The 13,831-nt window shown below is 46.7% G+C and overlaps 2 protein-coding genes across 5 annotated transcripts in view; one reads left to right on the top strand and one right to left on the bottom strand.

Annotated features, from left to right (window-relative positions):
• LOC127567459 (uncharacterized) overlaps positions 1-13,831 on the bottom strand; it is a 453,787-nt gene that overhangs the window by 228,634 nt on the left and 211,322 nt on the right. The gene's annotated exons all lie outside the window — the stretch shown is intronic.
• LOC127567460 (disintegrin and metalloproteinase domain-containing protein 12-like) overlaps positions 1-13,831 on the top strand; it is a 182,625-nt gene that overhangs the window by 56,645 nt on the left and 112,149 nt on the right. The window contains exons 5-6 of the mRNA XM_052010401.1: positions 532-644; positions 3,014-3,090. Coding sequence (XP_051866361.1) covers positions 532-644; positions 3,014-3,090 — 190 coding nt within the window. The remainder of the gene's footprint in view (positions 1-531; positions 645-3,013; positions 3,091-13,831) is intronic.

The raw sequence follows: 13,831 nt of genomic DNA, 5'->3' as shown, positions 1-13,831 counted from the left end.
TCTGTGCTGGTGAGCTGCTTGTTCGGAGGAGGAGGGGCAGGATCTGCTGGTGATCCTGGGAGAACCAGTGCTGGGGTCTGCTGGTGTTGTGAGAACCAGTGCTGGTTTCACTGGTGAAGCTAGAAGAACCATTGGTGGGTCTGCTGGTGGTGCGAGAACCTGAGGTAGTGGGTCTGTTGGGTGCTAGGGAGCCTTTGCTGGAAATTTGCCACCACTCCTTTGTCCCTGGCCCAGATTTGAAAGGCGTGCACCTGAACTGTTAACTGAACTGTTCCTTTTCCCACAGATGCTGCCTGACAGGTCAAGTATTAACAGCATTCACTTTCTTTTATATTTCAGATTTCCAGCATCTGCAGGTGTTTGATTTTTCAATTCTCAGCGGTCTGGGGTTTTACATTTTACCTGAAATTTCGCACCTTTGACCCACTGAGATCACAATTTCACCAAATGGGACTGCATAGAATGTCAATGATCTCAACTCAGTGAAGTGATCTGCGTTAAAGTGAATTGGGTTTCCCTTTGTATTTTCAGCAGCAGATCGATCACACATGGAGGGGCTTCTCAAGGAGCTCAAGGATTACCGATATGTGTTCCCATACGTTGTGTCCGGGAAGAGGAAGCGGAGTTTAGCTGCCTTACAGAAGGTAATTCATGTGTTGGGTTCCATAGTCGGACTGCCTGGACTTGATCCCGGACACTGCTCCATCAGCACAGCTGGGGAGTCCAACTGCCAGAGAATATTGAGTCGTAGGGTCATACAGCACAGTAACAGGCCCTTCAGCCCATCATGTCCATGCTGACTATTGTACCCATCTACACTAATCCCATTTAAAGTCGGGTTTATTGTCATCTGCACAAGTCCACGTGTGCACAGGTGCAACGAAAAACTTACTTACAGCAGCAGCATCACAGGCACACAGCATCAGATAAGCAGCATTCACAAGTAAAACATAAATTAAACAGAAATTATACACAATTTTTACAAGAAAGAACACAACTTGAATAAAAATATTCTGTTGTTTTTTCATTGTCCAAAAATCAAATTCACCAGCACTTGGCCCGCAGCCTTCAATGTCTCGGTGATTCAGGTGCTGCTCTAGATGCTTCTACAATGTTGTGAAAGTCTCTGCCTCCACCACCCCCTCAGGCAGCATGTTCCAGATTCCAACACCCCTGGGGGAAAATTTCCTCCAGTTCCCCTCCCCAGCCTATGCCTAGTTTTAGATACCCCTGCAAGGAGGAAAGGTTTCCTACTATCTACCCTATCTGTGCCCTTCGTAATTTTGTCCACACAGCCTCCAGAATGGCAACACTGAGATAGTTTCAAATGGTATGGAGGTATGAGGGAAAGGGATGGACCTGCTGTCAGACAGGGTCACTGACAAGGAGAATACCTTCACCCTACCCACCAGCACTGACAGAACTGACCTGGAGGTATGAGGGAAAGGGATGGACCTGCTGTCAGACAGGGTCACTGACAAAGAGAATACCTTCACCCCACCCACCAGCACTGACAGAACTTCAATCAAAACCTCCCCAGCAACTCCCAGGGCTTGTCCCCATTGAGGTGAGAAAACAAAGTGGGCAGGTTAAAGTATCTGTTGAAACAGAAGACAAAAATGGTTTTAAAGAACTTAGATGTTTGATGGGCCTGCAGTTGTAAGTCCCAGTAATGGTGGGGGACCTGCGTGAAAGGGACCTACCATTAATACTATATTCTGCCAACATATTTGACCTACCAAAATGAACCACTTCACACTTATCTGGGTTGAACTGCATCTGCCACTTCTCAGCCCAACTCTGCATCCTATCTATGTCCCTCTGTAACCTCTGACAGCCCTCCAAACTATCCACAACACCCCCAACCTTCATGTCATCCGCAAACTTACTAACCCACCCCTCCACGTCCTCATCCAGGTCATTTATAAAAATCACAAAGAGTAAGGGTCCCAGTACAGATCCCTGAGGTACACCACTGGTCACCGACCTCCACTCAGAATACGACCCTTCAACAACCACTCTTTGCCTTCTGTGGGCCAGCCAGTTCTGGATCCACACTGCAATGTCCCCTTGGATCCCATGCCTCCTCACCTTCTCCATAAGCCTTGCATGGGGTACCTTATCAAACGCCTTGCTGAAATCCATATACACTACATCTACTGCTCTCCCTTCATCAATGTGCTTAGTCACATCCTTAAAAAATTCAATCAGGCTCGTAAGGCAGGACCTGCCCTTGACAAAGCCATGCTGACTATTCCTAATCATATTATACCTCTCCAAATGTTCATAAATCCTGCCTCTCAGGATCTTCTCCATCAGCTTACCAACCACTGAGGTAAGACTCATTGGCCTATAATTTCCTGGGCTATCCCTACTCCCCTTCTTGAATAAGGGAACAACATCCGCAACCCTCCAATCTTCCGGAACCTCTCCTGTCTCCATGGACGACACAAAGATCATCGTCAGAGATTCCGCAATCTCCTCCCTCACCTCCCACAGCAACCTGGGGTGCATCTCATCTGGTCCCGGCGACTTATTTAACTTGATGCTTTCCAAAAGTTTCAGCACCATCTCTTTTCTAATATCTACATGCTCAAGCTTTTCAGGCCGCTGCAAGTCCCCACTACAGTCCCCCAGATCTTTTACCGTGGTGAATACTGATGTAAAGTATTCATTAAGTACCTCCGCTATTTCTTCCGGATCCATACACACTTTCCCACTGCTGCACTTTTGACAGACAGGATTAATTTACACTAATCTACAAATATTTGTCTGGATACCTCTTAAATATTGTGAAAATCTGTGCCTCCATCACCCCCTCGGGCAGTGCGTTCCAGACTCCAAGCACTCTCTGGGTGAAAAAGTGTCAAACTGTCTTCAAACAAATGATGCTGAAGGTGGCTGTGGGTCCGTGTAACCACTGACTCCACACCTGTACCTGCCTCACCACACAGTGAGCAGTGACCGTGAGCAGATCACAGTCCAGTCACCCGTCTGCTTTGTCCCTGCACAGGGGAGCTATCCAAACCACGTCACCATCTTGGTGGAGCTCGCAGGGGAACAATTGACGCTGGATCTCAGCAGGAACACGTGAGTACACCCAGCTTTGTGAAAGAATGAGACTTTAATTCTTGAACTAAAGCTTACCCAATCCTGTGTGGTTAGTGAGCAGTTTCCATCTGAAGATTAAAATAGTTCATGACAGGACAGGGCCGCAGCAGCTTTGCTTTAGAACATAGAACAGTACAGCACAGAACAGGCCCTTCGGCCCACAATGTTGTGCCGACATAGCTATTCCCTCCTACCTACAGAATGCCCATATCCCTCTATTTTCCTCTCATTCATGTGCCCATCCAAGCCCCTCTTAAAAGCCCCCAATGAATTAGCCTCCACCACCCTATCAGGCAACACATTCCAGGCATCCACCAGTCTTTCAGTAAAAAAACCTACCCCTCACATCTGTTCTGAACCCACCTCCTCGCAACTCAAATGCATGCCCTCTGGTATTGAATCGCTCAATAATAGGAAAAAGATATTGCTTGTCCACCCTATCTATGCCCCTCATAATTTTATACACTTCCAACAGATCGCCCCTCAGCCTCCACCGCTCCAGAGAAAAGACCCCAAGTTTGTCCAGCCTCTCCTGATAGCACATGCCCTCTAATCCTGGCAGCATCCTAGCAAACCTCCTCGGCAGCTGCTCTAAAGCCTCAACATCCTTCCTGTAGTGAGGTGACCAGAATTTCACGCAATACTCTAAATGCAGTCTAACCACAGTTCTATAGAGATGCATCATAACTTCTTGACTCCTATACTCAATACCCCGATTAATGAAAGCAAGCATTCCATAAGCTGCCTTAACCACCCTGTCTACCTGTGTAGCCACTTTCAGTGAGCCATAGACTTGCAGCCCAAGGTCTCTCTGCTCTTCAACACTGTTAAGGGTCTTGTCCTTTAAAGTGTACTGCCTCTTGACATTAGTCCTACCAAGGTGAAACACCTCACATTTATCCGGGTTAAACTCCATCTGCCATTTCTCTGCCCACATCTGCAGCTGATCTACATCACACTGTATCTGTCGCCAGTCTTCTACACTATTCACAACTTCAACAATGCTCGACATGGACTTGCCAGCAAAAAGGTGTTCCCGGTTTACTCGACCTAGTTCCTGCCTTATGCCTTCATAGAGTCCTGCTCCAATTTAAAACCCTCCCGCTAGCCCCATACCTATCCTTATCTATAGCTATCCTGAAAGTTAATGAGCTGTGGTCACTATTCTCCAATTGCTCACCCACTGATAGGTGAGTCACCTGGCCAGGCTCATTACCCAACACCAGGTCCAGAATAGCCTCTCCCCTTGTTGGACTGTCAATATATTGATTAAGGAACCCCTCCTGGATGCATCTAACAAATTCTGCTCCATCTAACCCCCTTGCACTAAAAAGATCCCAATTTATATCAGGGAAGTTGAAGTCTCCCATGGCCACAACCCTGTAATTTTTATAAATTTCCCTAATCTGTCTGCATATCTGTTCCTCAGTGTCCCGGTGGCTATTGGGAGGTCTATAGTACACCCCCAAGAGAGTGATTGCACCCTTCCTACTCCTGAGTTCTACCCATATAGAGTCTGTGTCTGAGCCCTCCATTATATCTCCCCGGAGTGCATCTCCGGGGTATCTCTAATTAGTATTGCAACTCCTCCCCCTCTTTTACCCCCCTCTCTATGTAACCCCTGCTATACCTGCTCTGGAAGTGCGCAATGAGATAGTGTACCGAGAGCTTTAGAGAAACAAATGACTGCAGATCTCGACAGAAGATCTGGGATACGGGAAATGAGGTGCTGTTCCTCCAGTTTGGGACCTTACAGCCTAACGGCGCGAACATTGAATTCTCCCACTTTAAGTAAATCAAACCCCAACCCAGACCCCACCATGCCTCTTCTTCCCTTCCCTAGCCTCTCTCTTTTTTTCTCCTTGCCTATTTTTTCCTCTCCTCCCCTCCCCCCATGGGGCACCTGCCTCCTTACCTTTGGCCCATCTCCCAGGAGATCTGCTCTCCCCTCCTCCCCCACACCTGCCTATCACTATCTCTTACCTGCATCTACCTATCACCACCCTGTGCCCACCCTGCCTCCCCTCTTTTGTCCACCTATCACTGCTCTGCTTTTCCCTCCTATATATTGGGCTTCCCCTTTTCAGTCCTGAAGAAGGGTCCTGACCCGAAACGTTGACCGCCTGCTTTTCTCCGCGGATGCTGCCTGGCCTGCTGAGTTCCGCCAGCACCTACTTGTTTTTTTTCCCCACACAGAGAGCTTTATCTGTGTTTTCGTCCTGGCTTGTTGCAGCTCTGGGAGTGAGTGATGGGTCAGTGTGCAAAGAGCTTTACTCTGTATCCAACCTGTGCTGCTCCTGTCTGGTGTGTTTATAATGGACAGTACATCAAAGAAGTTTAATCAAGTGATTTTCAAAAGGTATTCAGTTGTATATTGCATGAGGTTAGCACTCCTGGGATTGGGTAAAGTTTGTCTAGTCAACGCTGTGCATGAAAGGTCATGGTAAGATAGTTCCCTCCAATTGCTCTACTTCTTTTGCTGATCACCTTGCACACACATCTGTGGTTTTTTTAAGCATATTGCAATGTACAGTACATAAGGAAGCTTTTTGTCCCACTGACCTGTGCTGGCTCTGTCGTGAATAACTATGTTTATTCTTTCCCTCCTCCCCCCAACTGTTTAGTTCCTCTCTTCCTCATCCTCAAACACCTCTACCGCTTCCTATTACAATGATCCAGTCCCCAAAAATTCTCAGCATGAAAATGTACTCCCGGATCTGTCAAGGTCTTTGCCTCTGGTTATTCCCCAAGGGAATCCATCCACCCCTCTCAACATCCTGAAAACTTCTATTATCTATCCTCTTAACCCACTCCCTTCGAAGGAGAACAGTCCCAATCTTTACAACCCTTCCTTCTAACCAAAAGTTCCCAGTTGCACCCTGACAAACCTCCCCGTAGCTTTTCCAAGACACTTACATCTCTCCTGAGTTGTCCACAGTACTTCATCCTGGGTCTAACCAGTCATTTATAAAGTTTTGGCATGATCTCACAATGCCTCACAGGAGGCTTCTTCTGAGGTTTGGGAATGAGAGAGGGAAGTGGCAGTGTGGTGTTTCCTGAGGCTCAGCTTGTGTACAGTACTTACAGAAACAGCACCAGTACCCAGAAGTCTGGAGGACCCATCTGCAGGCATGAACTCACACCCCACCATGGCAGCTGAAGAACAACACTGTAGGACAATAGGAGTGGGAGCAGGCCATTCAGCCCATCATACTTGCTCCACCATTCAATCTGATCACAGTGTTTCAGGTTACCGAATCAAAAGCTAGTGTTGGCAGTAACCAAGGAACTGCTGGCCCGTTTCAGGACATGATCTTTACTTTTATTTTCTGGAACTCTTTATAAATCTCGTACTTTTGTAGCCACCTTGTCCTGCTCCCTTTAAGGGTTTGTGTATGCGGCGACAAGGACTCTCTGCTGAGCTATGCTCTCATAAAATGATTTTTATGGTGTGTTGCCTTCCCATTTTAATTCACCCCAGTGTACATCACCGACTTCCCTGTTCCCACTCCATCTCTGTGCTCTGCCTCTTTTGCCATCCTGCCTCTGTTATCCTGCAGACCACAGTTTGTGTGTTTCCAAGCCTTTCGAGCTTTACAATAAAAGCAGAAAATGCTGGGAACACTAGGCAAGTCAGGCAGCCTCTGTGGAAGGGTTGACAGGCTTTCTAATGCTGCTTGAGTAACTGAGTTGAGATTGTTTATGGACATGGAAATGAGTTTCTTAGATTTGATGGCTTTGGTTGGGCTGCTGTTAATTCCCATCCCCACAGGGCCATTTCAGAAGAATCAACTTAATTGATGTCTGTAGTCACATGTAGACCAGACTGGGTAAAGGCAGCAGATTTCCTCCCCTGAAGTGGTTAGTGCACAGGAGCTAAAAACCAACTACTGGAAAACTCAGAGTGTCAGGCAGGATCTGTGGGGGGAAGTGGATACTCGACGTTTTGGGTTGAGACCCTTCATCTGGACTGTTCAGGTAGGCCCATAGTTCCTGCCTGCTCTTGACCCACTGAACCTTTCTCCTCATACCTCAACATCTTGACATCCCTCGTTCAGTCCCTTCCCACCTCCATCTGGGACACCTAGCATGCTCTCCACTGTTCTAAATTGGTAAATTGGGTTATTATTGTCACATGTACTGAGGTACAGTGAAAAACTTGTCTTGCCTACAGTACCGTTCATACAGATCAATTCATTACACAGTGCATTGAGGTAGTACAGAGTAAAACAATAACAGAATGCAGAATAAAGTGTTACAGTTACAGAGGAAATGCAGTGCAGGCAGACAATAAGGTGCAACTTCATAACAACGTAGATTGTTCAATAGTCTTATAACAGCAGGGTAGAAGCTGTCCTTGAGCCTGGTGGGACGTGCTTTCAGGCTTTTGTATTTTCTGCACAATGGGAGGGGGGAGAAGAGAGAACGTCCGGGATGGGAGGGGTCTTTGATCATGCTGGCTGCTTTACCAAGGCAGTGAGAAGTGGTCCGTGGGAAAGAAGGACCTGATGGAGGGATCGTCTACTGAGTCAGTGTGGGTGGAAGTCAGAAACAGGAAGGGAGCAATAGCAGCAGAGTCACTGAGGAGCAGATCGGGAGGCAGATTTTGGAAAGGTGCAAAAATAATAGGGTTGTTGTCATGGGTGATTTCAACTTCCCTAATATTGATTGGCACCACCTTAGTGCAAGAGGATTAGATGGGGCAAGAGATTGTTCGATGTGTCCAGTATTCCTGACACAGTATGTGGACAGGCTGACTAGCGGAGAGGCCAAACTGGATCTAGTTCTAGGCAATGAACCTGGTCAGGTGACAGACCTTTTGGTGGGGGAGCATTTCAGAGATAGTGACCACAACTCCTTACCTTTAGCATAGCCATGGACAAGGCTAGGAGCAGGCGATGTGGGAAAGTATTTAATTGGGGGACGGCTAATTACAATGGTATTAGGCAAGAACTTGGGAGAGTAAATTGGGAACAGATGTTCTCAGTGAGATGCACAGCAGAAATGTGGAGGCTGTTTAGGGACCACTTGCATGGTGTTCTGAATAGGTTTGTCCCACTGAGACAGAGAAAGGATGGTAGGGTGAGGGAACCATGGTTGACAAGAAAGGTGAAACATTTAGTCAAGAGGAAGAAGGAAGCATACTTAAGGTTTAGCAAGCAAAAATCGAGAAGGGCTCTTGAGAATTATAAGGTACGCAGGAAGGAGCTTAATAAGGGACTTTGGAGAGCTAGAAGGGGACATGAGAAGGCCTTGGTGAGTAGGATTAAGGAAAACCCCAAGTGTAGCGGTTAGCGTAATGCCTTACAGTGCCAACGACCCGGGTTCAATTCTGGCCACTGTCTGTAAGGAGTTTGTACGTTCTCCCCGTGTCTGCGTGGGTTTCCTCCGGGTGCTTCGGTTTCCTCCCACATTCCAAAAGACATACAGGTTAGGAAGTTGTGGGCATGCTATGTTGGCGCCGGAAGTGTGGCAACACTTGCGGGCTGCCCCCAGAACACTCTATGCAAAAGATGCATTTCACTGTGTGTTTCAATGTACATGTGACTAATAAAGATATCTTATCTTATGTATGTGAAGAACAGGAGGATGACTAGAGTCAGGGTAGGACTGCTCAGGGATAAAGGGGGAAATGTGCCTTGAGGCAGAGGAGGTAGGGGAAATCCTTAATGAATACTTTGCCTAAATGTTCTCCAGGGAGAGGGACTTTGACAAATGTGAAGTCAGTGTAAAACAGGCCAATGTGCTGGAGCATGTTGAAGTTGAGAAAGCGGTAGTGTTAGAGCTTCTGAGTAAAACATTAGGTTGTCCTCAGGGCCAGACAGGATATACCCCAGGAGGCGAGGGAACAGATTGCTGTGGCATTGACGATGTTATATACATCCTCCATGGCCACAGGAGTGGTACCAGATGATCAGAGGATGGCAAATGTTGTTCCATTGTTCAAGGAAGGTAATAGGGATAATCCTGGGAGTTATAGACCAGTGAGTCTTATGTCAGTGGTGGGCAAACTATTGGAGAGGGATCTTAGGGATAGGATTTACGAGCATTTGGAGAAGCATAGTCTTATTAGGGATAGTCATCATGGCTTTGTGAGGGGCAGGTGGTGCCTCACGAGCCTGATTGAGTTTCTTGAGGACGTGACAAAACAAATTGATGAAGGTAGAGCGGTGGGTGTGGTGTTTATGGACTCTAAAGGTTTTTGACAAGGTTCCCCATGGTAGGCTCATCCAGAAAGTCATGAGGCATGGGATCCATGGAGACTTGGCTGTGTGGATTCAGAATTGGCTTGCTCACAGAGGGCAGAGGGTGGTAGTAGATGGAGAATATTCTGTCTGGAGGTCGGTGACCAGTGGTGTTCCTCAGGGATCTGTTCTGGGACCCCTGCTCTTTGTGATTTTTATAAATGACTTGGATGAGGAAGTGAAGGGGTGGGTTAGTAAGCTTGCGTGACGACAATGAGATTGGTGGTGTTGTGGATGGTGTAGAAGGTTGTTGTAGGTTACAACAGAATATAGACAGGATGCAGAGTTGGGCGGAGAAGTGGCAGACAGAATCCAATCCAGAAAAGTGTGAAGTGATACACTTTGGAAGAACTGACTTGAAGGTGGAGTACAAGGCTAATGTCAGGATTCTGAGCAGTGTGGAGGAACAGAGGGATCTTGGGGTCCAAGTTCATCCTCAAAGTTGCTGAGCAAGTTGATAGGTTGGTTAAGAAGGTGTATGGTGTGCTGGCCTTCATTAGTTGGGGGATTGAGTTCAAGAGCCGCTAGGTAATGTTGCAGCTCTATAAAACTCTGGTTAGACCACACCTGGAGCATTGTGTTCAGTTCTGGTCACCTCATTATAGGAAGGATGTGGAAAAGAGGGTGTAGAGGAGATTTACCAGGATGCTGCCTGGATTAGAGAACATGTCTTATGAGGAAAGGTTGAGGGAGCTAGGGCTTTTCTCTTTGGATGACGCAGGATGAGAGGTGACTTGATAGAGATGTATAAGATTATGAGAGGCATAAACGGAGTGGACAGCCAGCAACTTTTCCCCTGGGCAGCAATACCCAAAACCAGAGGATATCCTTTTAAGGTCAGAGGAGGAATGTTCAGGGGGGATGTCAAGAGGTAGGGTTTTTTTTAAATACGCAAAGAGTGATGGGTGCCTGGAACGCAGTGCCGGGGTGGTGGTAGAGACTCTTTGATAGGTACATGGATGCAAGAAGAATGGAGGGATATGGGCTGGGTGGGAGGGAAGGGTTAGATTGATCATGGAGTAGCTTTATATAGGTTGGCAAAACCTCATGGGCCGAAGGGCCCATACTGTGCTGTACTGTTCCATGTTCTAAGTCGAATATTTACACAGACAAAGGATATGTCCTGGGCTGGGCACTCAAAGTTAACACAGCCAAACGGTGGTGACAGAAAAGAATCATAGAGCCATACAGCACAAGAACAGGCCCTTCCGCCCACCAACTGTGTTGGCCATCAATTCAACATTCTGGCTTCTGCCCTCTTCCTTTCTAGTCCTGATGAAGGGTCTTGACTGGAAATATCACCTGTTTGTTTCCCCTCCATAGATGCTGCCTGACCTGCTGAGTTCCCCCAGCATTTTATATGTTGCTCCAGATTCCAGCATTGCAGAATCTCATGTTGCAGAATATAGTGTTACAGTTAGAGAAAGTGTAGTGTGGTGCTGGACATTGATTTATTATTGTCACATGTACCAAGGTCCAGTGAAAAAACTTTTTTGCATGCCATCCATACACATCATTTCATCACATCAGTGCATTGAGGTAATACGAGGGAAAACAATAACAGAATGCAGAATAAAGTGTTACAGTTACAGAGAAAGTGCAGTGCAGGCAGACAATACGGTGCAAGGCCATAAGGTAAATTGTGAGGCAAGAGTCCATTTTATTGTACAAGAAGTCTGTCCAATAGTCTTATAACAGTGGGATTGAAGCTGTCCTTGAGCCTGGTGGTACATGTTCTAAAACTTTCATCTTTTGCCTGATGGAAGGTAGAAGATAGAATGACCAGGATGGGAAGGGTCCTTGATTAAGTTGGCTACTTTCCTGAGAGAGCAGGAAGTGTTTACATACTTAAAGATTTTACAGTCCACTTTCATGTTTCCTGCAAATTTACTTTCATCCTCTTACTTTTTCCCTCTTAATGAAACTCTTGGTCCTTTTTTGCTGAATTCTAAACTGCTCCCAATCCTCAGGCTGTATGTGCCTCCTCTTTGGATCAAATACTATCAACTTCTTTTGATAGCCATGGTTGGATCACTTTCCCCCCCTTTTGTACTTTAGCATCAGATATTGTACAGGGGTGACAGGTTGCACCTCAACCGGAGGGGAACCAGTATCCTGGTCAGGAAGTTCACCAGTGCTACTCAGGAGGGTTTAAGCTAGTGTGGCGGGGGGATGGGAACCAGAGCACCGGGTCAGAAAGTGCAGGGATTGAGAGGAAGGGAGATGTCAGGGCCAGTAAACACAGGCAGGAGCAAAGTCATAGACATGATGGGACAGACACTTTATAGTGTGAAGTGCTCAAAGTATTATGGTTAAGGGGGATGAACTTGGAGCATCTTTTGCATCTTCACCACACTTCCAGCACCAACACAGCATGCCCACAACTTCCTAACCTGTACATCTGTGGAATGTGGGAGGAAACCGGAGCACCCGGAGGAAACCCACATGGGCAGGGATAGAAGTACAAACTCCTTACAGAATTCATCCTTCACAATATTATTGCAGATTTATTTCAGCCAATAGATTAGAGTCACTCACTATTACTGTAGTACATTTACATTTCCTGCGGGGCGTCACCCTGACGTTACTATACTATAGGCAACTCCCACTAATCTTTCCTGCCCTTGGTGCTTCTTAGCTCCGCCCAGGCTGATTCTCCATGAGTTTGAGCCACTCTCCTCTCTCTCTGTTACTGATTTCACCCTTCACTAAATTCCACAGTATCTCCTTTCCCTTTCAGCTGATGCAGGGTCTCAACTGGAAATGTCAACAATGCCCTTTCACCCCCAGAGATGCTGCGCGACCCACTAAGTTCCTCCATAATTTGTTTTTGACTTCATATTCCAGGATTTGCAGTCTGTTGTGTCTCCTCTCCCTTTTATCTTTCCTTCCTAAACATCAAACATGCTTGGATAGTGATCCCCCAACCTTGGTCACCCCGCAGCCCCGTCTCTAATGACAATTATATTGCACCTGTCAACATCACTTTGCACTGTTTATTCATCTACGTAATGCAAATAATTCATACACTCAGTTGCAGAACCTTTCCATCTGCCGTTTTGGCACCATAGACCAAAGGTTTTCTTGTACTGTGGGTAAACTTATTTCCATTTAATCTTCACCCTCTTCTGTCTTGTAATCCTGAGCTCAGTAAAGCTGGTATAAACACACACCAAGGACTGTAAGCAGCGAGATGCAATTAAAAGCTGTTTCAGGTTGGGAGTATGTTGACAGTGGTGGGATGCTTCTTGTAATGTAGCATATCTAATGATGGATATTGGAATGCAAAATTAAATTTCAAGATTTGCCAATGATATCAAATTGGGGGATTGGCAAACATTGAGTATGAAACAATGTTGACTGCAACAGGGGATGGGTAGGATAACAGAATGGGTAGACAGGTGGCAGATGGAATTTAATAAGAGGACTGAGATGATATAATTTGGCAGGAGAATGGGAGAGGTAAAGACATTGGGACGGTTTTAAATAGGGTGCAGGGACAAAGGGACTTGGGGTTCGTGTGCATTGATTGTTGAAGGTGGCTGTACATGTTGAGAGCAGTTAGCAAGGGATGTGGGACCTTGGGTTCAATAAGGAGAGGTACTACAGTATTGCATGCAGTTCTGGTCATCACACCATGAAGGAGGTGAAGGCCGAGAGGGCACAGAGGAGATTTATCAGCATGGTTCAGGGGATAAGGGACTTTAGCTGGAGGGTTAGGTGAAGAAATAAGAATGCACATGAACCCCAAGTCCCTGTCCCTGCACCCTATTTAAACCTTTGCCAATGTCTTATTACCTCTCCCATTCTCCTGCCAAATTACATCACAGAACACTACAGGCCCTTCGGCCCACAGTGTTGTGCTGACATTTTATCCTGCTCTAAGATCTATCTAACCCTTCCCTCCCACATAGCTCCATTTCTCTATCATTCATGTGTCAAGAGTCTCTTAAATGTCTAATGTATCTGCCCCCACAACCTCTGCTGGCAATGCATTCCATGCACCCATCACTAAAAAACTCACCTCTGACATCCCCCCACAACTTCCTCCAATCACCTTAAAATTACACCCCCTCACGTTAGCTATATTCCCCTGGGGAAAAGTCTTACTGTCCACTCGATCGATGCCTCTTATCATCTTGTGCACCTCTATTGTCACCTCTCATCCTCCTTCACTCCAAAGAAAAGCCCCAGCTCGCTCAACCTATCCTCATAAGACATGCTCTCCAATCCAGGAAGCATCTTAAACCATAGAACCATACAGCACAAAACAGGCCCTTTGGCCCACCATGTTGTGCCGTCCATCAAACCACCCTCACACTACCTAACCCCTTCCTCCCGCATATCCCCCCATCCCACACTCCTCCATATGCCTATCCAGCAAGCTCTTGAACCTGTCCAATGTATCTGCCTCCACCACCACCCCAGGCAGTGCATTCCATGCACCAACCACTCTGGGTGAAAAACCTCCCCCT

The sequence above is a fragment of the Pristis pectinata genome, chromosome 2 (assembly GCF_009764475.1).
Source record: "Pristis pectinata isolate sPriPec2 chromosome 2, sPriPec2.1.pri, whole genome shotgun sequence".
In the NCBI taxonomy this organism is placed as follows: Eukaryota; Metazoa; Chordata; class Chondrichthyes; order Rhinopristiformes; family Pristidae; genus Pristis; species Pristis pectinata.
Note: the sequence above shows the minus strand (reverse complement) of the source record. Positions and strands in the feature narration are given on the sequence as shown.